The sequence below is a fragment of the Callithrix jacchus genome, chromosome 10 (assembly GCF_049354715.1).
Source record: "Callithrix jacchus isolate 240 chromosome 10, calJac240_pri, whole genome shotgun sequence".
Taxonomy (NCBI): domain Eukaryota; kingdom Metazoa; phylum Chordata; class Mammalia; order Primates; family Cebidae; genus Callithrix; species Callithrix jacchus.
In genome coordinates, this window is record NC_133511.1 from 125,145,263 (window position 1) to 125,167,766 (window position 22,504).

General features: G+C 51.0%; 1 protein-coding gene across 7 annotated transcripts; it reads right to left on the reverse strand.

The window, feature by feature from the left end:
* Window positions 1-1,242: 1,242 nt before the first annotated feature.
* C10H11orf24 (chromosome 10 C11orf24 homolog) lies at window positions 1,243-11,711 on the reverse strand. 7 transcript variants are annotated; one of them, XM_035263568.3, is made up of 5 exons: window positions 11,563-11,711; window positions 7,798-7,995; window positions 5,345-5,502; window positions 3,530-3,704; window positions 1,243-2,751 (listed from the first exon to the last, which is right to left on the reverse strand). In XM_035263568.3, the coding sequence occupies exons 4-5, from the start codon at window positions 3,603-3,605 to the stop codon at window positions 1,550-1,552; spliced, it is 1,278 nt and encodes a 425-aa protein (XP_035119459.2). In that variant the 5' UTR covers window positions 3,606-3,704; window positions 5,345-5,502; window positions 7,798-7,995; window positions 11,563-11,711; the 3' UTR covers window positions 1,243-1,549. The 7 variants fall into 7 exon arrangements, with proteins under 7 accessions (XP_035119459.2, XP_078197730.1, XP_054097134.2 ...); XM_078341604.1 differs by having other exon boundaries at window positions 7,746-7,995; XM_054241159.2 differs by lacking the exon at window positions 5,345-5,502 and adding an exon at window positions 9,501-9,662.
* Window positions 11,712-22,504: the final 10,793 nt, after the last annotated feature.

Here is a 22,504-nt window from a genome sequence, read left to right on the forward strand (position 1 = left end):
CATTTCCCAGAGGAAGAATCTGAGCTGCAGAACATTCCATCGCTTGCTCCAGATCTCAGCAGCTGCAGACCTGGCCTGACAACATGGCCTTGCAGGAAGCCCTAGCCACGTGTGGCCCATCAGCTCTTGTTGCCTTCGGCAGGTGGGCAGATGAAGGACGGAAGGCCAAGCTCAGGCTGGGCAGGTGGTAAAGAAACCTAGTTAGACAAAGAACTGGGACTCTAGGACCAGGGTTCAATCCTGACTCTGGCCTTCTGGGGGTGACTTTACTTGGTGCTTCAGTGGTCCCATCTTCAAAATGGAGATTGTTGTGCTGATCTCCTAGGGCTGAGGCAATGCGGCAGTCACACATGTACAGCAGGTTATACTCACGCAGTGGTTACACACACACACAGCAGGTCACACATGTGCAGAGGGTTACACACACAACAGGTTACACTCATGCAGCAGGTTACACACACGCAGTGGGTTATACTCACACAGCAGGTCACACACACGCAGTGGGTTATACTCACACAGCAGGTCACGCTCACACAGCAGGTTACACACACACAGCAGGTCACACACACGCAGTGGGTTATACTCACACAGCAGGTCACGCTCACGCAGCAGGTTACACACACACAGCAGGTCACACACACGCAGTGGGTTATACTCACACAGCAGGTCACGCTCACGCAGCAGGTTACACACACACAGCACAGGGACAGGGCAGGCACGTCACAAGCACAGAGCAAGTGCTGGCTCTGGCTGCTGTTCAGGATGGGGAGCCTGGAATCCAGGGGAATTGTCCTGATGGAGTGGGCTCTGGGGTGGAATCCCAGGCCTGCCCCAGGGGTCCCGGGTGACCTGGAGCAAGGGACTTGGCCTATTCAGGACTAACAATAATGACCCCACCTCATGAGCAGGACAGGATCATGGTTTCTGTTCTGCGCAGGTTCAGGCGGAGCTGGCCACACCACGGGGGTGATGCGTTGAATTCAGCTCCCTCACCCCCAAAGCCAGCTCTAGGCGGCTCACCACCGAACATGTCAGAAAGGATTAAAGATGCTGGCTGTGTCCTCTTCTGGAGTTTAGGAGCCTCCCAGCAAGTACCGGCGTGGGGGTGGATACCAGGAAGAAGCCCAAGGCAGTGGCCAGGACACTCAACCTCTAGGGTGCCAAGTGATGTTGCATGTTTACAGAAAACCCTGCCACGTGCGTGGCAGAAACGTTCCCCAAGGAGAGGATGCACCCACGAGATTGCGGAGAGCAGTCAGTCCTTTAATTCAGGTCAGGCTCTGACACCTGGGGGCACAGGGTTCTGCCCATCCTGCCCTGAGGTGGAACCCCCAGCTGCTCCTGGGCACAGGATCATTTACAAAAATAAATATGAAAAAAGCAGCAACTCTTTAGTGATCATGGAATTATCTGACAGCAATGAAATGTGTTTAAGCATCTGGCATATCTCCTAAACTGCACCAAAAGAATTTGGAAGCACTTGGTTTGGTCTCAAAGGCAAAAGGAAAGGACAAGGAAGGGGCCCGCCTCCCGCCAGGCCCCGCCGCCCTCACATTTCAGAATCTGCATACATCCCGTTGATTAAGTAGTCCACCTGGGTGTAGTCCTTCTTCTTGTAGCTCTCATAGGCTTGCAGGGCAAACAAAACCAAGACTGTGATGAACAGGGTCACCCCGAGTAAGAGCACCACCAGGAGGAATGTTTTGTCCACCACAGCCTGGGTGAGGGGCTCGGTAGTGACCACCAGGTACTGGTCTTGGGTGCTGGGCTGGCATGAGTCCGTGGCTGGCATCTTGGGGTCCCCTGAGCTCCTGGGTGTTGGCGCAGGGGCTTTAGTCTCTACCTGCTCTGGTGCCTGGGGTGTGCGTGGCCCAGTGGCCCCTGGGGTAGATGGCGTGGGGCTTGGCTGTGTTGTGAGGGACGTGGCCTCCACCTCAGACACTGGGCTAATGTGAGGTGCTGGCACTGTGCTGGCAGTTGGCTCCTTGGATTGTGGCTTGGGGGTGGTCACCACTGTGGGGGACACCAAAGCCACAGAGTGGGTGGTAGTGGGCTCTGGAGATGTGTTTGAGGGCGGTATGGATCTATCTGTTGTGTTAACCACGGGCTGATCCACTGACACCTGGCGAGTGGGACCTTGTGCTTGGGGATGTGTAGCGGGTGTAGGGCTTGCCATGGTGTCACTGGTCATGTACTCAGAAGGACTGGGAGTGCTCATGGGTCTGCTTGTGTTTGCTCTGGTAGCTACAGTCTGAGCACGTGTGGCCATTGTGGCCAGGGCTGCTGTTCTTGGCGACGAGCTGCTACTTGGCACTTGTACGAGGGCTGTGCTGAGAGATGGGTGCCCGGCAGCGGTAGTAGATGGGGTCTGCCCTGCGAACAGGGACGTGGGCCCAGGCGGTGCGAGCGTCGTGGGAATGCTGGAGGCAGCAGACCTGGAAGTGCTGGAAGCCACAGTCGTGGGAGCGCTGGAGGCCGCAGACCTGGAAGTGCTGGAGGCCGCAGTCGTGGGAGCGCTGGAGGCCACACCATCAGCTGCACCTCCTGAAGTTACTGGTTCACCCACATCTGTCCTGCTTGTGTCCTCTGGTGTGTCTTCCGTAGAGTTGAGGGGGGTTACGGAAGTCCCTTTAGTCAACGTGACAGGAGATGCTGCCATGGTTATACCCACAGACGTTTTATTATCAAGTGTTTCCACAGATGCATTCCTCTTCACTAATCCATGCCATGTCTTGTTAGGGACAAAGTTGCCTTAAAGTCAGAAAAAAGAGAGAATCATGTTCAATCACGGGCAGGGGGATTGCTCGGGGATCGGCTTCTACCCAGGCCTGCAGGCTGGCTCTGTGGGGCCCCCTCCTCAGCCCAGCTGGAGCCAGGGGAGGTGACGCATGAACGTGCTTCCTCCCCATCTTTCTTCCCATGGTTGGCATGCAGCCCTTTGAAAAAGCCCTTGTCAATTTGATTTTAAAATTTCTTTGCCCTCTCTGAACCCCCTGCCCATTGAAGGCTTCAGAGCTGCACTATTTGATCCAATTCCCAAAACATCTGAGTAAAAGTCTCACACAACAGGTATGATTTACCACTAAAAGCCCACTGAACGCACGGCAGGTTTACAAAGCAAAGGAGCTGTCGCACAGATATTCACTTCGTAAAAGAATGTCTGGCTTTGTGGAAGGATCCACTGCAGGAATTCTTGGAAATGAATGGCACAGAGTGGGAACGCAGCTAGAGGTCTGATGCATGAAGGAACCAACTCCCCAGTGAAGATTCAATTTAGAGATGACATCAAATCTTGCAGGCCAAGCAAGCAAACTTTTCAGGGCTCAGCTGCCTCGTCCTGCTGGGGGCTCCTTGCCCACCAAGACCCTGGAGAAGGAAGCTTGGCCTAACAACCCTTCCCCACCCAGCACCTGGGAGGGCTGGGGTTCCTGACACATTGGCCTGGGTTTGCAGACGCTGCTTTCATGGGCTCAGCACGCTTTGTGGCTACCGTGGGCCCGTCCAGCAGTCACACAGCTTTCTCACTTACGTGGATTGTTGGATGCCGCATGGCTTTCAGTTAAGGACAAGGAGAAAATCCAAATGAGCACAAGAGCTGTCCACATCTTGCAGATGAGCTGGAAGCAAGGCTGGGCAGTCCCTGAGGCTCCCAGCCAGCCAGCTCCTCAGGCTGCTAATGGTTCCCTCCTGCTTGGCCAAGGGATCTGTGGTCAAGAAAGCATGCTGGTCAGAAGGCTTCTGGCCAGCAACATACAGCCTTGCCTGAGAGCACCTGCTGTGGAGGCTCTGGCAGGGTCCAAAGTGCAGACTGAGCCAAGTACTGAAACCAGTGCCCAGGAAGACCTGAGGCATGGTGTAGTGATGATCTGCCCTGTGCTTTGCAACTGATCACTTCTTGACCCGATTTCACTGTGAATCTCAACCTGCAAAAGTTCCCATTCTCCCATCCTAGAGTTCAGCGTTTAAAAGAGCAGGAGAGAGGGCTAAGACTTGGCTGTGTTCATAGGTAAAGGCCTTCTCATCACCAAGACCAGTCAAGTCTTCCTCCTCAACTTCTCCTACAGTCTGCAGATTACAAATCAAGCCTAATGCACCACATGTGCACCCTGTGACAGGTGACTGTGCCTTTCACATGGGAGATACTATTTGGCCATCTATCCATCCATCCACCCACTATTCTATCCATCTACTCATCTGTCCCTACATAAGTCCATCCATCCACCCACCCACCCATCTATCTACTTTTCTATCCATCTACTCATCTGTCCATCCATAAGTCCATCCATCCATCCACCCATCCACCCACCCACCCGTCCATCCATTCACCCACCCACCCACCCGTCCATCCATCCACTCACCCACCCATCCACCCACACGTCCATCCATCCACCCACCTGTCCATCCATCCACCCACCCATTCTTTCATCCAATATTTACTGAGTGCTTACTCATGTGCCAGGCAGTACACTTAGGACAAAAAGATGAAAAACACACACCCTCTTCTCCAGGGGCCTGCAGTCCTGGAGAAAAGAGGTGACTGAAGGCTGGCACATGCATTGCACAGAGTGTGACTCAGTGACAGGAAGCAGGGAGGAGACGGCGTGTGGGGAGGCCTTGAAGAGTTAGGTAGGCTGGTTCTCTGGACAGAGGCCCCAAGGATGGCTGGGCCCCAGAGGACAGGGTGCCACGGGGGCCCAGAGGACACAGTTCAACCCGTGGTGGTGTGGTGGGCATGCCAAGGAAGGCTTCCTGGAAAGCGACACCTGGGCTGTGTTCTGGGTATGGATCCACGTGGTGGAGGTGGGCAGGCAGATGGAGAGGGAGCAGCAGATGACGACAGCAGGGTAAGAGGCAAGTAAGAGCATGGTGAGATGGCGATTAGTCCGGAGAACACTAGGAGGTCCAGGAGCCACCTGGCAGTTTGGATTTCATGGTAGGGGGATGGGAGTCCCTACAGGGCCTTAGGCAAGAACAGGAAGGTGCTTTTAGCGAGAGGGGAGGTGGGGCAGCCAGTGAGGGGCAGCAATCCTGGCACCTAACACAGAGGGTGTCTCTCAGTGAAGGAAAGCGTGAGTGAAAGAGAACGAGAGACTTCCCCTCTTCAGAGACTGCAGTGGTCTCCACAGCTGCCCCAAATTGCTATAATTTGCCTCTCCTTCATTCTAATGCCCCACAGAAGCGATGTGGAAGCCTTGACACATTTTTATTTTAGTTTTTTGAGATGGGTCTCACTCTGCTGCCCAGGCTAGAGCACAGCGGGACGACTGTACCTCACTACAGTTTTGACCTCCCAGGCTCCAGTGATCCTCCCACCTCAGTGGGTTCACAGGTGTATGCACCGCACCTGGCTATACTTTCTGTTTGCTTGTTTGGTTGGTTTTTGGTAGAGACAGGGTTCTCTCTCGGTTGCCCAGGGCGGTCTCCAACTTCTCAGCTAAAGCAATCCTCTCGCCTTGGCCTCCAAAGTGTTGGGATTACAGGCATGAGCTACTGCGCCCGGCCCTTAATATATAAAAAAAAAGTGATTTGGTTTGGTTGATTCATTATTTTAGATAAAATAATGGAAACAGCCACGAGGAAAGCAGCCCGTAGCAGCAGCCCGCAGCAAGGTGGGGCCCCAGCTGTACAGCTACAGGCACACTGGGTCTTGGGGTGCTGGGTGAGCTGCCCCTTGGTCACTCAGGGATGAAGGAGCCACTGAGTGCACGTCTGGCAGGAGCTGCCTTTTAGCTCTTTCAGCGTTCACTGCTGTTCCCTTGAGGAAGCTACAACAATAGGGACAAGGGCCACACAGGGGAGTGGGAGACCAGCAGTACACGCAGCAGCCAACAGCACTGCCTGGGTTCCAACCCCAGCTTCCAAGCTCACTAACCAAGTGACGTGCGCAGCCACAGGACCTCTGAGCCCCGCTGAGCTGCATGAGAGCGACATGGGATCATCCAGGCAAGGACCTAGCGTGGCGCCTGGCTTAGTCAGCGGCCCACCCAAGAAGCACTTCCAGCTGCAAAAGCAGCAACTCTGCAACAAAAGCCCCTGGGTGGCTTTCTGTCTCCCGTAATCCACGGGGACTGCTGTGAAGCTGCCCCAGGGCTGGAGAAAGGCCTTTGAGCACACACTTCTCTGGAAGGCTGCTCTGTTCCATGAGACTTCCAGTCTGTTTCCAAGAGTCACTAACTTTTTTCTAGCTTCAAATGGTGCTTTCTCTTCAAAATGGTCTGTAAGGGTTTCTGATGAGTTACGGGTTTAGAAAAGTTACTTGGTCTTACGAACCACAGATCTAGAGTGCAAAAAGCATTCTTTGTTCTGTCAGAAAACAAGCTGGAGCGGGGGATGGGGAGAGAAGAAACTGACCAACGTCAGGCAGGGCAGAACTGAAACTGGAAGGTTTCGGCACACAGAACTCACAGTCCTCCATGGGCAAGGCAGTGCAGCTAGGCTTCTGACAAACATGCGTCTTTAAACGGCTCTCTCTTGGGCTAGTAACATCTACTATACCCTTAAAATGCTCCCGCCCTGGGTTCCAGATGCTCCCCAGGCCTGAGCCCAGGATTTGAAGTCCTCTGGGTGAGTTAAAGGTGAGACGACATGGCAGGGGTTTCTTATGGGTGGAGGGTCTTGGCTCCTGAATGTACCCCAGGCCTGGGCCTTCTGCTGCCCCTCACTACAAATCTCTAGGGCAGTGGTCAGCACACTTTCTCTACATAGGACAGGATGGCAAATATTTGCAACTTGTGGACCATTCAGTCTGTGCTTTAGCTACTCAATCTGCTATTATAATATAGAGGCAGCCCTGAAATAGATATGAATGGTGGCATGGCTGTGTCCCAATAAAACTTTATACAAACAGGCAGTAGGTAGGATTTGGCCACAACTTGCCAGCCCCTGTTCTAGAACGTCAGCCAGTTTCACAGCTGGTGTTCCAGCTACAGCAGGGAGGATTAGACTCAATCTACTGAATGAACCTCCTCCTTCCCGTCTTCCTGTCCATTTCCTTGCCTTAAAACAGACAAGGACCTTCTCCTTCCTGGGCGGGGACAGCCTCTCATCTTCTGCTAAGAGGCACTCCTCCATCATTCTGCATCAGTGAGGCGCAGCCTCCCTGCAGCACAGAGGAGGCTGCTGTGAGTGCCACGGCATCACCAAGGTCAGGGAGAACCTATCGAGGTAACTTGCATTTGTGTCACAAAGCTGAATAGGGTTGCAGGGGATCGCGTGATTCCGATGCTGTCCATGGGCCACCACCCCAGTCCACTCAGAAGACAAGGCCACCTGGCCAGACGCAATGACTCATGCCTCATACTGGCACTCTGGGAGGCCGAGGCAGTGGGTGGGTTGAGCTCACAAGTCAGAGACCCGCCTGGGAAACATGGCAAAACCCCATCTCTACAAAAAACACCGAAATTGGCCGGGCGTGGTGGTGTGCATCTGTAGTCCTAGCTACTCGAGAGGCGGAGGTTGGGAGGATGGCTTGAACCTCGGAGGCAGAAGTTGTAGTAAGCCAAGATTGTACCACTGCACTGCAGCCTGGACAATAGAACCAGACCTTGTCTAAAAAAATTTTTAAAAAAAGGGAGGCAGGGCCTCTCTGACAGTTAAGGGCCATAGACTGAGCCTCCCTTGGTCACAATAAGGCTTGGCTGTCTTTCCTTTTCCCTTGACCCTCTGGTGACCCTGCAAAGCTCCCTCTGGGCTCACTGTCCCATCACCCAACAGGCAGGCCCAGCCTGAAGGATCTAGATACTCACCAGAGGCTGCTGCTAAGGGCATGCTCCCAGCCTGCAGGGTCTAGATACTCACCAGAGGCTGCTGCTAAGGGCATGCTCCCAGCCTGGGCCATCTTTCTCCTTGGAGAGCTGTGGGCTTGGCACTGTGTTGTCGGGTAAGATCTGGCTTTGCAGGGGGTGAAAGCCACGTGGTGGGACACTCCTGGGCCATGCCATCCTTTGTGGCACATGTGAGACGAAGGTAGACTCTCCGCTCCGGGAACAGACGCATCTAGGGATTGAAAAAAAGTCCACATTTCTTAGGAAAGGCATAGGGGGAAATTCCGTGAGGAGGGAGGCACAGAAAGAACAGCATTCAATAGGTCATTCATTATACTGGGAAAACAACAACATGGATCAAAGCTTTCAATGTCAAAACTTCTGATGCAGGAGACCCGCTTGAACCCAGGAGGCGGAGGTTGCAGTGAGCCAAGATTGCGCCATTGCACTCTAGCCTGGGCGACAAGAGCGAAACTCTGTGTCAAACAAACAAACAAACACAAACTTCTGACGCAGCAACTTCTACTGCAGTGTCTTGTAAGGAAGCACTCAGACAGATGTCCAAAGATGCTTTACAGAGATACTTCTCACAGCATCATTTAGAAGGAGCAAAACACTGGAATACTTCTGTAAAGTATGGCCCCATTCATAGATAAAATACCAAGGCAACTGTTAAAAATACACACATTTCTACTTATTGATGGGAGCTACAGCATGCATCAACAGATGAACAAGGCAGGTTACCCAGAAGCGGGTGCACCACCATCCTAATTTGTTAAGAGACGTTTATTCAAGGGTCTGGAATGATTTGAACTATAATGTTAATGGTTATCCCTGGGGAATGGATTCGCCTGTGATTTTTATTCTCTACTTCATATCTTTTTTTTTTTTTTAAACAAGCATGTGGGCCGGGCGTGGTGGCTCAAGCCTGTAATCCCAGCACTTTGGGAGGCCGAGGCGGGTGGATCACAAGGTCAAGAGATCGAGACCATCCTGGTCAACATGGTGAAACCCCGTCTCTACTAAAAATACAAAAATTAGCTGGGCATGGTGGCGCGTGCCTGTAATCCCAGCTACTCGGGAGGCTGAGGCAGGAGAATTGCCTGAACCCAGGAGGTGGAGGTTGCGGTGAGCCGAGATCGCGCCATTGCACTCCAGCCTGGGCAACAAGAGCGAAACTCCGTCTCAAAAAAAAAAAAAAAAAAAAAAACAAGCATGTATCACTTTTGGAAAACAATTCTGAAAGGCTCCAAGGAAAGAAAACAGCTTATTTTCTTCAAGTACTTTAAGCCACTAAGCAGAAAGGCACAGAGTTGTCCCACCTGATACAGTGTCACACATTGATTTCGTAATTTAGAGACTACATGATCTACATACCAGGAGGGACATTGTCCTTGGAGCTAACCGGCGTACGGCCATAATGAAAGACGTTCACCAGCACGAATTCTTCCCTCATTTATGAATATTTAAGGAGAACGCAGATTACAGAAACAGCTCGCCCCCTCCTATCCCGGGCAGGTATCGGTAGGTGGTGATACCAAGGACCACCACGGGCCTGCTCCCAACACAGGCGCCCACGTGTGCACACAGGCAGTCACACACACTTGTGTGCATACAGCTCCACGCATGTCCATCTGCACAGGTACACGTGCACACACATACACATGCAAAGTCACACACACAAAGGTGAGAGCACACACGCAGAGCATGTTCACAAGGCTATCTCAGGACACTCACGGGTTTCTCAGGAAACTTCCGCTGGACACCGTCATCGCTTACTCCCTCCCAGCCAGTAGGGCTGGCGGTCACTCCCACAGAAACAGGAATTGGCCACTGTGTAGTCACGAACAGGCCTGCATTGAACTGTGACTTCATCCCTCTGCTATGGTCCTGGCTCCACTTTCCAAAAGAATATTCTAAATGTCAAGATCCCATGTGGGGACCCGTGGTCATCTTTATAAGTTGACTCACGATGGACAAACCATTAACAACATTCAAAAAACTGTTTCCCCTGCAAGGACTTCTGGCTGAAATTAGGGTGGGGGGTCTTGGGACCCATCCAGTTATTCTCATTACTATCTGGTACAGGGAGACTGGGTAGATCAAGGTCTCAGACCACAACAGATGGAGAAAAAGAGACCCCAGGGGCAAGAGGGGAATGAGCAAGAGAGAATGAAGTTTGTATTAAGTTGGAGACCAGGCTAGATGGAGAGACGGAAGGTTAGGCTGGCACTGGGCGTTCCCTTCTTCAGGAATCAGCTCCCTATGGGATCTGCAAGGAAGGTGCAGCAGGGCACTCCCTTAAGGCAGGTGACACTCCATGAGAAAGGCACCCCCAGACTGTGCCCCTGTGTGTCAACTTCCCTATCCTTTTCTGGTTCGTGACCTTGAGCTGCCTCCCAAGGCATCTGGTCTGAATTCTTGTGTTCCCAACCTTGGCTTGTTATATGTAGTGCATTTTATGCAAATTACACACAACTGGACTGCAGGCACGGCGCTGCATGACTGTAATCCCAGATACTCAAGGGGCTGAGGTAGGAGGACTGCTTAAGCCCAGAAGTTTGAGTTCAGCCTGGGCAACACAGTGAGACCCCCATCTCAAAAAAATAAAAAAGGAAAAGAAATAGCTTAATTCCTTTTGCTGACATAGAGAGGTTCCAAAGACCCAACACAAGCAATCCTGACGCTTAGTAAAGGACCACAGCAGTTACCCCCACATTCTATCGGGCAATATATTAAGACTCACTCAGCAGCAACATGGCCAGGTCCCCACTCCAAGTTAGGCAAACTACAGATACCAAGGAGTAGGAACTGCAGATACAGGACAAACCGAAGGCACCTAACCGTGACACGTCGCCTCGCTGAACTTTGGCAGCAGAAGCCCAAGGAACACAGACCTATGGCTTTGTGTATATAGACATTGTCCTGTAGTTCAAAGGACGTGACTCCGTGGCAGATGGGAACCTGGATCATTGGATATTTATTACATTACGTTAACCACACTGCCTGCTTCCAGGTTTCTGGAAGTTTTGGTATCACAGCTGAATGCTAGGGCCTAGTTTTTGCTGATAACGTGGGTAGCTCTGACATTCCGATCCGTTTTATAAATGGAAAAATTTGTATTTCAAATATTTCCCTTGCTGATTTTATTAAAAATTTTAGAGATTTTTCCTGGAACAAGGGATAGCTGCAAGTTGTTAAAATCAGATTTCGAAGCATGATGATTATTTCTCGTGGCAAACCACGCATGAGGAGGCCGATCCCCCTATCAGCCTAAAGGTTCCGTGCACATCCGAAGCAGCCACACGAGGGAAGCAGGCGGGGAGACAGATGGGCAGGGGAGGGCATTTGGGGGAACGCACAGCCTCCGCCCAGGGAGGCAGAGGGTCTGCGGGATGGGTCCGGGTCACTCAGCTCTCTAAGGGGTCCAGTCCCCGCCTGGACTCTTCCAGGAAAGACGCCCGGGTAAATGCGCCCCCCCATACGAGTGTCCCCATTCTGCTTCCAAAATGGGACAAGGGGACCTCTTCTCCAGTCGGGGAGCCCCTCCAGCCCTCCTGCCTCCTCCCGGGCCCCCAGCTGACTCCTCCCGTTTCCTCCTCTCTCTCACCCGCATTCCTCAGCGCCTCGCACTCTGTGCGCGCCCCTCCGCCGCCCCAGCCTCTGTCAGCCCCACTCACTCTCCCTGCCCCTCGTGCCCCATCCAACCCTCCTCCCGCCCGCCACCTCTGTCTCTCAGTCCCAAGACGATCAGGGAGCCCTGACAGCAGCTCCCCGGGCTGCGGCGCGAGCTCCTTACCCGGGCGCGGGAGGCCCGCGGCGGCCCGGCGGCCCTCAAACCGCAGGAAGGAGCCCGAGACCGGGCGCGGGGACGTGGCCGGCACCTCAGCCCAGGCAGCTCCAGGCAGCTCCAGGCAGCGCGCCCTGCTCGGGCTCCGCCCAAGCTCCGGAAATGACGTCACGAGGGGCAGGGCTGACGGCCTGGCCGGGGCGGGGGCTGCGGCGGAGCCTGTCGCGAACGCCAGCGAGACGGAAGGGGACGGGGGGGGGGGTGTCTGCGCTCAGGCCCCGCCTCCCCGGGGCCGGCTCGGGCCACGTCTTACGCGCCGCCAGAAAGAGCTATTCTGAGCAGGTCTGTGGCGGAAGTGGGCGTTCCCGGGGCTCGGCTGCCCAGCTGTGCCAGCTGCGGTCTTGGGGTCCCGGGATGCCCGGGTTGGGCTGGGTGAGCTCAGACGCACCTCGTCGGCGGCCGAGCCTGAAGAGGCGACCTCGAAACGCCTGTTGAGACCTTTCGCGGGCACACGCCCTTCGCGTTCCTCCGCTACCTGCCTGGTTTCTCCAGCCCCTGGCGGGGCGCTGGGGTGCCGGAGAGTTAGAGTCAGGATGGCAGCCAGCGTTTCTGTGCACCCGCAGCGTGCCACGCCCGTGCTAAGCACTTTGCCTTCGGGTCCAGTGGCTTAATTCTGCAATAGCACGGGGAAGAGCTTCGCCCCATTCTACAGACGCGGAAACACTCTCATCATGTGCTCTGTGGTTGTCAGACCTGGGATGACAGGAGCAAAATGCAACATAGTGGGAAGCGTGTGGGGCCTGACTTTAGTTCGAAATAGGCTTTGCAGGCCGGGCGTGGCGGCGTGCGCCTGTAGTCCCAGCTACTCGGGAGGCTGAGGCAGGAGAATTGCTTGAACCCGGGAGGCTGAGGCTGCAGTGAGCTGAGATCGTGCCACTGCACTCCGGCCTGGGCGACAGAGCAAGACTGTCTAAAAAAAAAAAAAAAAGACTGTGGCTCTCTGTGTTTTCATTTCCTCTTTGGCAACATAGGGACTTTTTTTGTTTGTTTGTTTGTTTTTTGAGATAGAGTCTCACTGGGGTTTCACCATATTGGACAGGCTCGTTTTGAACTCCTGACCTCATGATCCATCTGCCTCAACCTCCCAAAGTGCTGGAATTACAGTGTGAACCACTGCACCGGGCCATAGGGACAATTTTTACTGCTGGGGCTGAAATTAAAAAGATAAGAAACAGCTCCTCTTTTCTCTAGAGCAGCTGGGCAGCTGGCCCCCCATCTGCTCTCATAAACAAAGATCTGTTGGAACAGACTCATGCCTCTTCATTAGGTATTGTCTGTGGCTGCCTTTTTGATAAAAGGCCACAGTCGACTAGTTGTAGCAGACTATACGGCTCACAAGTCCTAAAATATTTACTTCACAGAAAATGTTTGCTGATCTCCAGTCTAGAGTGTTACTGATGGGTTTCTGACAACAAAGTATCTGGCTGAGATGGTCCAACACACAGGGAAACAGCCTCTTCCATGGGAAACTCATATTCTCTGATAGCATCTTTGGGGTCACCGGAAACCTAGTGTCCGTCCAAGGCAAGGCTCTGGGAACTGCATAACTGTTCTGTGGAGTTAATCACGGAGAGTAAAACCGAACAGACCAGCTGCTTCTGAGGCCCGTGGATAAAATGGAGAAGGATACACCTATATCCTACACCTTTTGTCTTGGGGCACAGATCATTGCAGGTGCTTTCGGTGCAGAAATAGCTGAATAAACTCAGCATGTGCCTGTAGTCCCAGCTATTCGGGAGGCTGAGACAGCTCCCAGCTATTCAGAGTTGAATTGACAGTGTTATTTGAGTGTAAGACCTTTCTAGAGACCACATTTGAAAGTTAGGGTTCTGGAAGCCGGGCACGGTGGCTCACGCCTGTAATCCCAGTACTTTGGGAGGCCAAGGTGGTTGGATCACAAGGTCAGGAGATCGAGACCAACCTGGCCAACAGTGAAACCTCATCTCTGCTAAAAGGCAAAAAGCCGGGCGTGGTGGCATGCGCCTGTAATCCCAGCTACTTGGGAGGCTGAGGCAGGGGAATCGCTTGACCCCAGGAGGCGGAGGTTGCAGTGAGCCGAGATGACGCCACTGCACTTCAATCTGGTGACAGAGCAAGACTACTCCATCTCAAAAAGAAAAGAAAGTTAGGGCTCTAGAATGACACTGCCTAACTTCAAATCCTGACTCCTTCGCTTTTTTGCTGAGTGACAAACATGAGGCTTAGGCTCTGTACCTCAGTTTTGTCATAGTCAATTCTGGTATTTGCTGTAGTTATGTTGAATAAAGTCACCCCGTACACAGACAGTGAATACTGCTCCTTGGAAACCACAGCTCCTAGGGAGGATACAGGGCGAGGTTCCTGTGAGCCTCTGGTCACAACATTTTTATCAACCGATCAATACATTGTTTTTTTGTGTGTTTCTGTTTAAAGATGCCTTACTGAGGCCAGATGCAGTGGCGCAAGCCTGTAATTCCACCACTTTGGGAGGCCGAGGTGGGTGGATCATCTGAGATCAGGAGTTCAAGACCAGCCTGGCCAACATGATGGAACCCCATCTCCACTAAAAATACAAAAATTAGCCAGCCATGGTGGCACACACCTATTGTCCCAGCTACTTGGGAGGCTGAGGCAGGAGAATCTCTTGAACCTGGGAGGTGGAGGCTGCAGTGAGCTAAGATCGTGCCATTGTACTCTAGCCTGGGCAACAGCAAGATTCCATCTCGAGCAAATCAAACTAAAAACAAACAGAAAGAAGCCTTATTTAATGTCTATTCCTGACTCGTTCACACTGAAAATGAGACAGCAATAATACAGGGTGGTCACAGGAGAATTAAATTCCAGGCAGCAGTTTCACATGACTAGAGGCCATGGTCTGCTAAGACCCTGAAAAACCAAGGTATGAGCCAAGCTGGCTAAGACCAGCCGGACCCAACGTGGCGCTGGGTTTGACCTAGGCTTCCCCTAGGACCTGATTATGTGCTCATTAACATACTAAACACACAACCACCAGCACCACGACAGTCCCAGGAACACTCATATTTGGCACAAAAATGGGTGACACCACTGTTCCAAGAAATATTCACCTTGTCCCAGGAATTTTCATGAATATTCCACATCTTGATTAAAGCAACCCATGAAGGTAGAACCCCCAAACCATTGCTAGACTCTCTCTTGAGGAGGCCCGTGATCCTCTGTCTTGAGTATGCACTTTGTACTTTGTAATAAATCTCTGTACTTTCACTGTTTTCTGACTGATCCTTGAATTCCTTTTCGCAGTGATGTCAAGAGCCTGGGGTCAAGGACCCACCTGCGTTTGGGCACCTCCCCAGCCCAGTGATATCAAACCCACAGACAACAGCATGTAACTCATGCCTGAATAAAGCACATCTAACACGTATTTTCTCCCTAAGGCAGCGCACAGCCTTTTGCACTGAGGAACACTAGATAATACTTTAATCTTATGTGCGAGGGGCCATTTAAAAATGCAAAATTGGCTCAGCGCGGTGGCTCGTGCCTGTAATCCCAGCACTTTGGGAGGCCAAGGCAGGTGGATCACCCAAGGTTGTGAGTTTGAGACCAGTCTGGCCAACATGGTGAAACACCGTCTCTACTTAAAATACAAAAATTAGCTGGGCGTGGTGGCATGCACCTGTAATCCCAGCTACTCGGGAGGCTGAGACAGGAGAATCACGTGAATCGAGGAGGTGGAGGTTGCAATGAGCTGAGATCACGCCATTGCACTCCAGCCTGGGCAACAAGAGCAAAACTCCATCTCAAAATAAAATAAAATAAAATAAAGCAAAATCCCCACCAAAAAAAGCAAAAAAATTCAAAAATGTGTCGCTAAACAGACCAAGAAAAGGACACTTGTTTACAGTAGACTAGCAGAAAGGAGGGCAGAGAGAGTGCCTTTGCTGGGTCTCAGCCAGGGACTCCAGCACAGGGTGACTGGGATTTTCCCCCACTCCAGGCACATGGCACGTGCAGGCTTCAGATGGCTTCAGAAGCACTGCAGGTATTGATTTGTGTGTGTGTGTGTGGGGGGGGGGTTACATATACATTTTAGCTACTAAGTGAATTTGCAAATGTGGAATCTATGAATCATGAGAATCAACTGTAGGCTAAAATGGAGGAGTAATAGGGCCTACCTCATCAGATGGTTATGGGAATTCAATGATATATAAGTGCATGTAAATTGCTCATAATGGGGCATTACACAGAGAGGACTGAATAAATATTAGCCACTGTTTTGTTTTTGTTTTTGTGACAGAGTCTCGCTCTGCCGCCCAGGCTGGTTTGCAGTGGCTCTATCTTGGCTTACTGTAACCTCTGACCCTTGGGTTCATGTGATTCTCCTGCGTCAGCCTTACTAGTAGCTGGGAAGGTACAGGTGTGCGCTACCACACCCAGCTAATTTTTGTATTTTTAGTAGAGACAGGGTTTCGCCATGTTGGCCAGGCTGGTCTCGAACTCCTGATCTCAGGTGATCCACATGCTTCGACCTCCCAAAGTGTTGGAATTACAGGAGTGAGCCACCGCACCCAGCCCCATTGTTACTATTATTGATTACAAAAGAGGAGGACTCTGGTTTTTGGAAGAGGGTTCTCTAGAGGTTCAGAACGACTTGAAGTCCCTGAGTCCCAAACCATTCCAAACCCCTCCCCGGTGCCGCCCCTGTCACACCAGGCAGAAGCCTTTCCCTTGTCAAGGAAAACTCTCTCCCTCTGGAAAGAGCTGTTCTCTGTCATTAAAGGGAGTTCCCTTTCAGGAGGAAGCCAATACTCCCCTTCACGCTCCACGCTCTATTGTCATTATCTGAAAATAGAAGGTTTGTTATTTATTTATTTATTTTTGAGACGGAGTTTCGCTCTTGTTACCCAGGCTGGAGTGCAATGGCGTGATCTCAGCTCACCGCAACCTCTGCCTCCTGGATTCAGGCAATTCTCCTGCCTCAGCCTCTCGAGTAGCTGGGATTACAGGCACGCACCACCATGCCCAGCTAATTTTTGTATTTTTAGTAGAGACGGGGTTTCATCATGTTGACCAGGATGGTCTCGATCTCTTGACCTCGTGATCCACTGGTCTGAACACAAAACTAAGAATATTACAATGATGAGAATTTTGAGAACAAAAGTGAATGATGAATGAGGACAGGAATCAAATGAAACATGTATTATTGCATTGAGCCTCCTGACACGTCTCTTATAAAGTTCAGAAGTATTAATTTGGTTTTCAGATATAAACTATGGATGGCGGGGGGCGGGGGGCGGGTTCTTAGGGATTATGAAACCAGGCTGCTACGAATTTACTCTGAGGGATTCTTTATTTCATTTTTTAAAAACATGTTAATTACAATAAATTGTTACTTAATTTAGTTCACATATATTTTATATGGTTTAAACAGTTTTTATACAGATTGATGTACCTACAGAAAAGTGCACATACAAGTTTACAGCTTGATGAATTTTCATAAACTGAACCCCGCTGTGTAATGAACTCTCAGTCAGAGCAGCACCAGTGTCCTGGGAGCTCCTTTCAACCCCCTTCCCGGCCCAAAATGAAAATGCCAAGTATCTGTGAAGACTCAGAGCAGCTTGAACTCCTATAGCGCTGCTGGTGGGAGTGGGAAGTGGTTCAGCCACTCTGGAATACCGTTAAACATGCAGCGTCATGACCCGGCAGTGCACGCTAGGGAAATGAAAACCTATGTCCGCACGAACACCTGAGGACGTGTGTGCACGTGTGTTCGTGACTGCCGAAACGGTAAAGGAAGAGCTTGTTTTACTCACACCACTTCTGACATCCAACGTGTGAGTTTTCTTTCTTTCTTTTTTTTTCCCCAAGACAGGATCTTTTTCAGTCACCCAGGCTGGAGTGTAGTGGCACAATCATGGCTCAGTGAAGCCTTGACCTCCCAGGCTCATGCCATCCTCCCACCTCACCCTCCCAAGTAGCTGGGACTATGGGTGTGCACCATGCCCAGCTATTTTTCTTATTTTAATTTTTGGTAGAGACAGGGGTCAAGGCTGGCCTTGAACTCCTGGCCTTAAGCAATCCTCCCTCTTCGGCCTCCCAAAGTGCTTGGATTACAGGTGTGGGCCACTGTGCCCAGCCCAATGTGTGCATTTTCCACACCAAGCAATTCTCTGCAGATGCCAAATGGGTCTCCTGCAATTTGACTCAATTCTGACACTGACTCCTTGGAGTTAGCACAGACCCCACAGGTTAAGACCTCAGTCCCAGAAGACTGTCCCGGCTTCAGGCATCAATCTCCAGTTGTGGGTCCCCAGATTACCACACTTCTGTGAGACTTGGCTACAAATCAGAGGGGCCCATGACCTCCTCCTTAGCTTTGTCATTTGCTAGAGCTCACAGAGCTCAGGGAAACACCTTACTTCCATTTGCCGATTTATTGTAAAAGATACAAATGAATGGCGGATGAAGATATGCATAGGGCAAGGTCTGGAAGGGTCCTGAACCCAAGAGCTTTTGTTCCCGTGGAGCTGAGGGTGCACCACGCTCCTGGTACATGGCTGCGTTCATGAACCGGGAAGCTCCCTGTCCTCCAGCCTTTAGACTTTTACGGAAGCTTTATTACATAGGTGTGATCTATTAAGTCATTGGCCATTGGTCATTAACTCAATCTCAGCCTCCCTTCCCTCCCAAGAAGTGGGAATGTGGGGTGGGGCTGAAAGTTCCGACCCTGTGATCATGCCTTGGTCTTTGTGGTGACCAGACCCCTCCTAAGCTATCTAGGGGTCCCCAGCCACACCAGTTGTCTCATTAGCATACAAAAAGACACCGTGATCACTCCTGAGATTCCGACGGATTTAGAAGCCACGTGCCAGGAACAGGGGGCAGAGGCCACTTATATATTTCTTTATATGTCACAACTGGAAACACCCAAATGTCAATCAATGGGTGAATTAATGGATATACAAATTGCGGTATACCTTTGAAATGGACACTATCCAGCCATAAAAAGTCACCAATTACTGGCTGGGCACGGTGGCTCATGCCTGTAATCCCAGCATTCTGGGGGGCTGAGGCAGGCAGATCACATGAGGTCAGGAGTTCGATACCAGCCTGCCCATTATGGTGAAACACTGTCCCTACTAAAAATACAAAAATTAGCCAGGTGCAGTGGCATGCATCTGTAATCCCAGCTACTTTGGAGGCTGAGGCAGGAGAATCTCTTGAATCCAGGGGGCGGAGGTTGCAGTGAGCCGAGATGGCCCCACTGCACTCCAGCCTGGTGACAGAGCAAGACTCTTAAAAAAAAAAAAAAGAAAAGAAAGAGAAAGAAAGAGGGTCACTTCATAATTATATAAAATTCTACTCACCAGGAAGATGCAAGACTTCTAAATTAGAATGTACCAATAACAAGACCTCAAAACGCATTTTGTTTTCTTTTGGAACTTGAGGAAATAATTCTAGCATTCATCTGTAACACTAAATGGTCAAAAATAGCAAAGAAATTAGCAGCCTTTGTCTATCAAAATGACTACAAAACATTAATTACTTTTATTATAGAAAAAAGTTCTTGAAAATAGAAAACTTTTTTAGGAGAAATGCTCTTTAGCAACAACACAAACCGCAGCTGAATCCCAGTACACCTTTTAAAGTAGGAGGTGGCATCCGCAGCTGAGTATAAACCTTCCTGTCCGTTCCTTACTAACGCACTGCCAGAAGCTCAAGTCACTCTGCTCACAAAGACTGCAAGTAAGCGGAAAAATCGGTCTTTGAGAAGAAGGTCTATGATTTGATACAAACCAGTTAGACTATTGCAGAACCTGAATGGTTTTTCAGTGGCTCAACTTTCTTTTTTCTTTTTTTTTTTTTTTTTGAGACGAACTGTTACCCAGGCTGAAGTGTAGTAGCACGATCTCAGCTCACTGCAGCCTCTACCTCCTGAGTAGCTGAGATTACAGGCACCTGCCACCATATCCAGCTAATTTTTTTGTATTTTTAGTAGAGACGGGGTTTCACCATGTTGGCCAGGCTAGTCTCAAACTCCTGACCTTGTGATTCACCCACCTCAGCCTCCCAAAGTGTTGGGATTATAGGCTGAGCCATAGCGCCCAGCCTATCAACTTCCCATATAGAGTAGCAAGTAAACAAGTGTCACCGATTTGAACTATAGTGTATTTGGGAAATAAAGAAAGGGCCGCTTCCTGTCTTTTGAGATCTTCAGGGCAACCACAAACCCTATCTTGTCATTGAGTTCCGGCATGCCCTGGCACATTTGACCAACTCTAAACGCTAAACCTTACTCACAACCCAGGGGCCTCACAGTGGACTACCTAAACCAGGACCCAGGAGGGAACTTCCTCCCCTTTAGATTTCTGATGTCACTTGAGTTTCCTGATAGCACTTATGGTGTCATCGATCACTCCTCCCCACCCCCCCATCTCTTTCAAGTCTTCTGTGGGTCACGTATGTTTTGGAAATGTCTGACTTTTCCCAGAGCTGGCGTTGAATTTCCACCAATGTTTCCAGAACGGCAGCCTGTGTGAGGGCTAGGGAAAGCCTTTTCATGCCTTGAAAAATACACACAGAAGTATTTCTCTTCCTGAACTTCAAGAAGACTCTGCCTTCAAGAGACCACTCCCGGGCACTGCCCACCTAACTCCGATGGCATCGGACCACTGTCTTCCCTCCACCCCACCCTCAAGCCCTGAGGTGGTCAAGAGGGTGCTCCGGCCCTCATGTGCACCCTCTGACTTCCTTCGTCCTAGTCCTGCTGACCTTCGTGGCTTCTCCTGCCCCAAGGCCACACTCGGGGCCTGTCTTCATGCCCAGGAGAGGCTCCATCTTTGAGAGAATCCACCTGGCTCCTGCTCCTGCACCATCTTCCAGCTCTCCCACCTCGAGACCCCTACTGCTCCCATTCCTGAGCCGCAGTCACACCCAACAAGTAAGTCATTCTCTGTCAAGAGTGGCTTTCACGTCCTTGTCCTTCCCACACGCCCCTTGGCAGCTCCACCCTACTGGATGAACCCAGATGCCCACCTTTACGCCTGCCCCTGGGTGGGTGCTGAGGAAGACCCGTGGCTTTTTGCTGCAAGCAGGCCTTCTGTTCTGCTGGGAACCCCATGCTCACATGCTCACCCGGCAAGGTGCTCGCACCCAGCCCCGCACCATTTTCAAACCCACCTTGTTCTCTTTCAGCAGAAGGTCTTGCCTCTCTCTTCAAAGAGAAAACAACAGCCCTGTCATGGGAACTCCCTTAACTCCCTCCCTGCCGGCACCAGGCCTGAATAAACACACAGCCGTCCCTTACTCCTCCCTTCCGGTAGCGTGGGAAGAGGTGTTCTTGCCAGGGAAAGATCTCACCTGGGATGCGGGTTCTATCCCCCACAATCTCCCGGGGAACTTTATCCCACTGATTAGCTACTGCCGCTCCCGGACGTCCCACCTCTCCCTACTGGAATCTTCCCTTTAACGGTGACACATGGCAGGGCACAGTGGCTCCACCTGTAATCCCAGCGCCTTGGGAGACCTAAGCGGGAGGATTGCTTGGACCCAGGAGTTTGAGGCCAGCCTAGGCAACAAGGGGCGACCATTTCTGTCTATAAAAGTTATAAAATTAGCCAGGCGAGGTGGTGCACCCCTGGAGCAAAACCTCAACTCAAAAAAGAAAGGAAAAAGGAGAAAAGAGAAAAAATTCAAAATTAGATTATAGGCTCATGCCTGTAATCCCAGCTACTTGGGAGGCGGAGGCAGGAGAACAGCTTGAACCCGGGAGGTGAAGGTTGATGTGAGCCGAGATCGAGCCACCGCACTCCAGCCTGGGCGACACAGTGAGACTCTTGTCTCAAAAAAAACCTTTATTTGGCTGGGTGCTGTGGCTCACACCTGTAATCCCAGCTCTTAGGGAGGCAGAGACAGGAGGATAGCTTGAGCCCAGGAGTTTGAGACCTGCCTGGGTGATATAGCAAGACTCCGTTCTCCACAAAAGGGAAAAAAACAGACAAAAAAAAGTTTATTTCATTTTGTTTTGTATTTAGTTTGGTTTGTGTGGGTTTCTGTTGTTGTTTTTGTTTTTGAAACTCCACCTCCCAGGTTCAAGCGATTCTCCTGCCTTGGCCTCCCGAGTAGCTGGGATTACAGACTCCCGCCTCCATGCCTAGCGAATTTTTCTATTTTTAGTAGAGACGAGGTTTCACCATGTTGGCCAGGCTGGTCTCGAACTCCTAACCTCAGGAGATCTACCCTGCTCAGCCTTCCAAAGTGCTGGGATTACAGGCATGAGCCACCATGCCCAGCCTTATTTTATTTTTTAGAGACAGGGTCCCACTCAGTCACCCAGGCTGGAGTGCCATGGCATAATCATGGCTCACTGAAGCCTCAACCTCCTAGGTTCAAGTGATCCTCTCACCTCAGCATCACCATGCCTGGCTAATTTTTTTTTTTTTTTTATTTGCTGTAGAGACAAGGTCTCTCCATGATCCTCAGGCTGGTCTTGAACTCCTGGGCTCGAGTGATCTGCCCACCTCTGCTTCGCAAAATGCTGGGATCACAGGCATGAGCCACCACACCCAACCGCTCTCTTTATATTCTTAACCTTATTTTTTTCTTTTGTTTGTGTGTCATTGTTTTCTAACTTTTTGAGATGGATGTTTATCTCATTAACTTTTTTTTTTTTTTGAGCTGGAGTCTCACTCTGTCTCCCAGGCTGGGGAGCAGTGACATAGTCTTGGCTCACTGCAACCTCTGCCTTCCAGGTTTCAGTGATTCTCCTGCCTCGGCCTCCTGAATAGCTGGGATTACAGGCGTGCACCACCACACCCAGATAATCTTTTGTATTTTTAGCAGAGACGGGGTTTCACCCTTTGGCCAGGCTGGTCTTGAACTCCTGACCTCAAGAGATCCACCCGCGTTGGCCTCCCATTAACTTTCAATCCTC

Excerpts from the sequence above, each read along its gene's own strand:
- C10H11orf24 (XM_078341602.1), bottom strand. The coding sequence starts at position 7,954 with ATGTGCCACAAAGGATGGCATGGCCCAGGAGTGTCCCACCACGTGGCT. Across the intron at positions 2,752-7,797 it reads GCCCTTAGCAGCAGCCTCTG|GCAACTTTGTCCCTAACAAG; the intron begins GTGAGTATCTAG and ends TCTGACTTTAAG.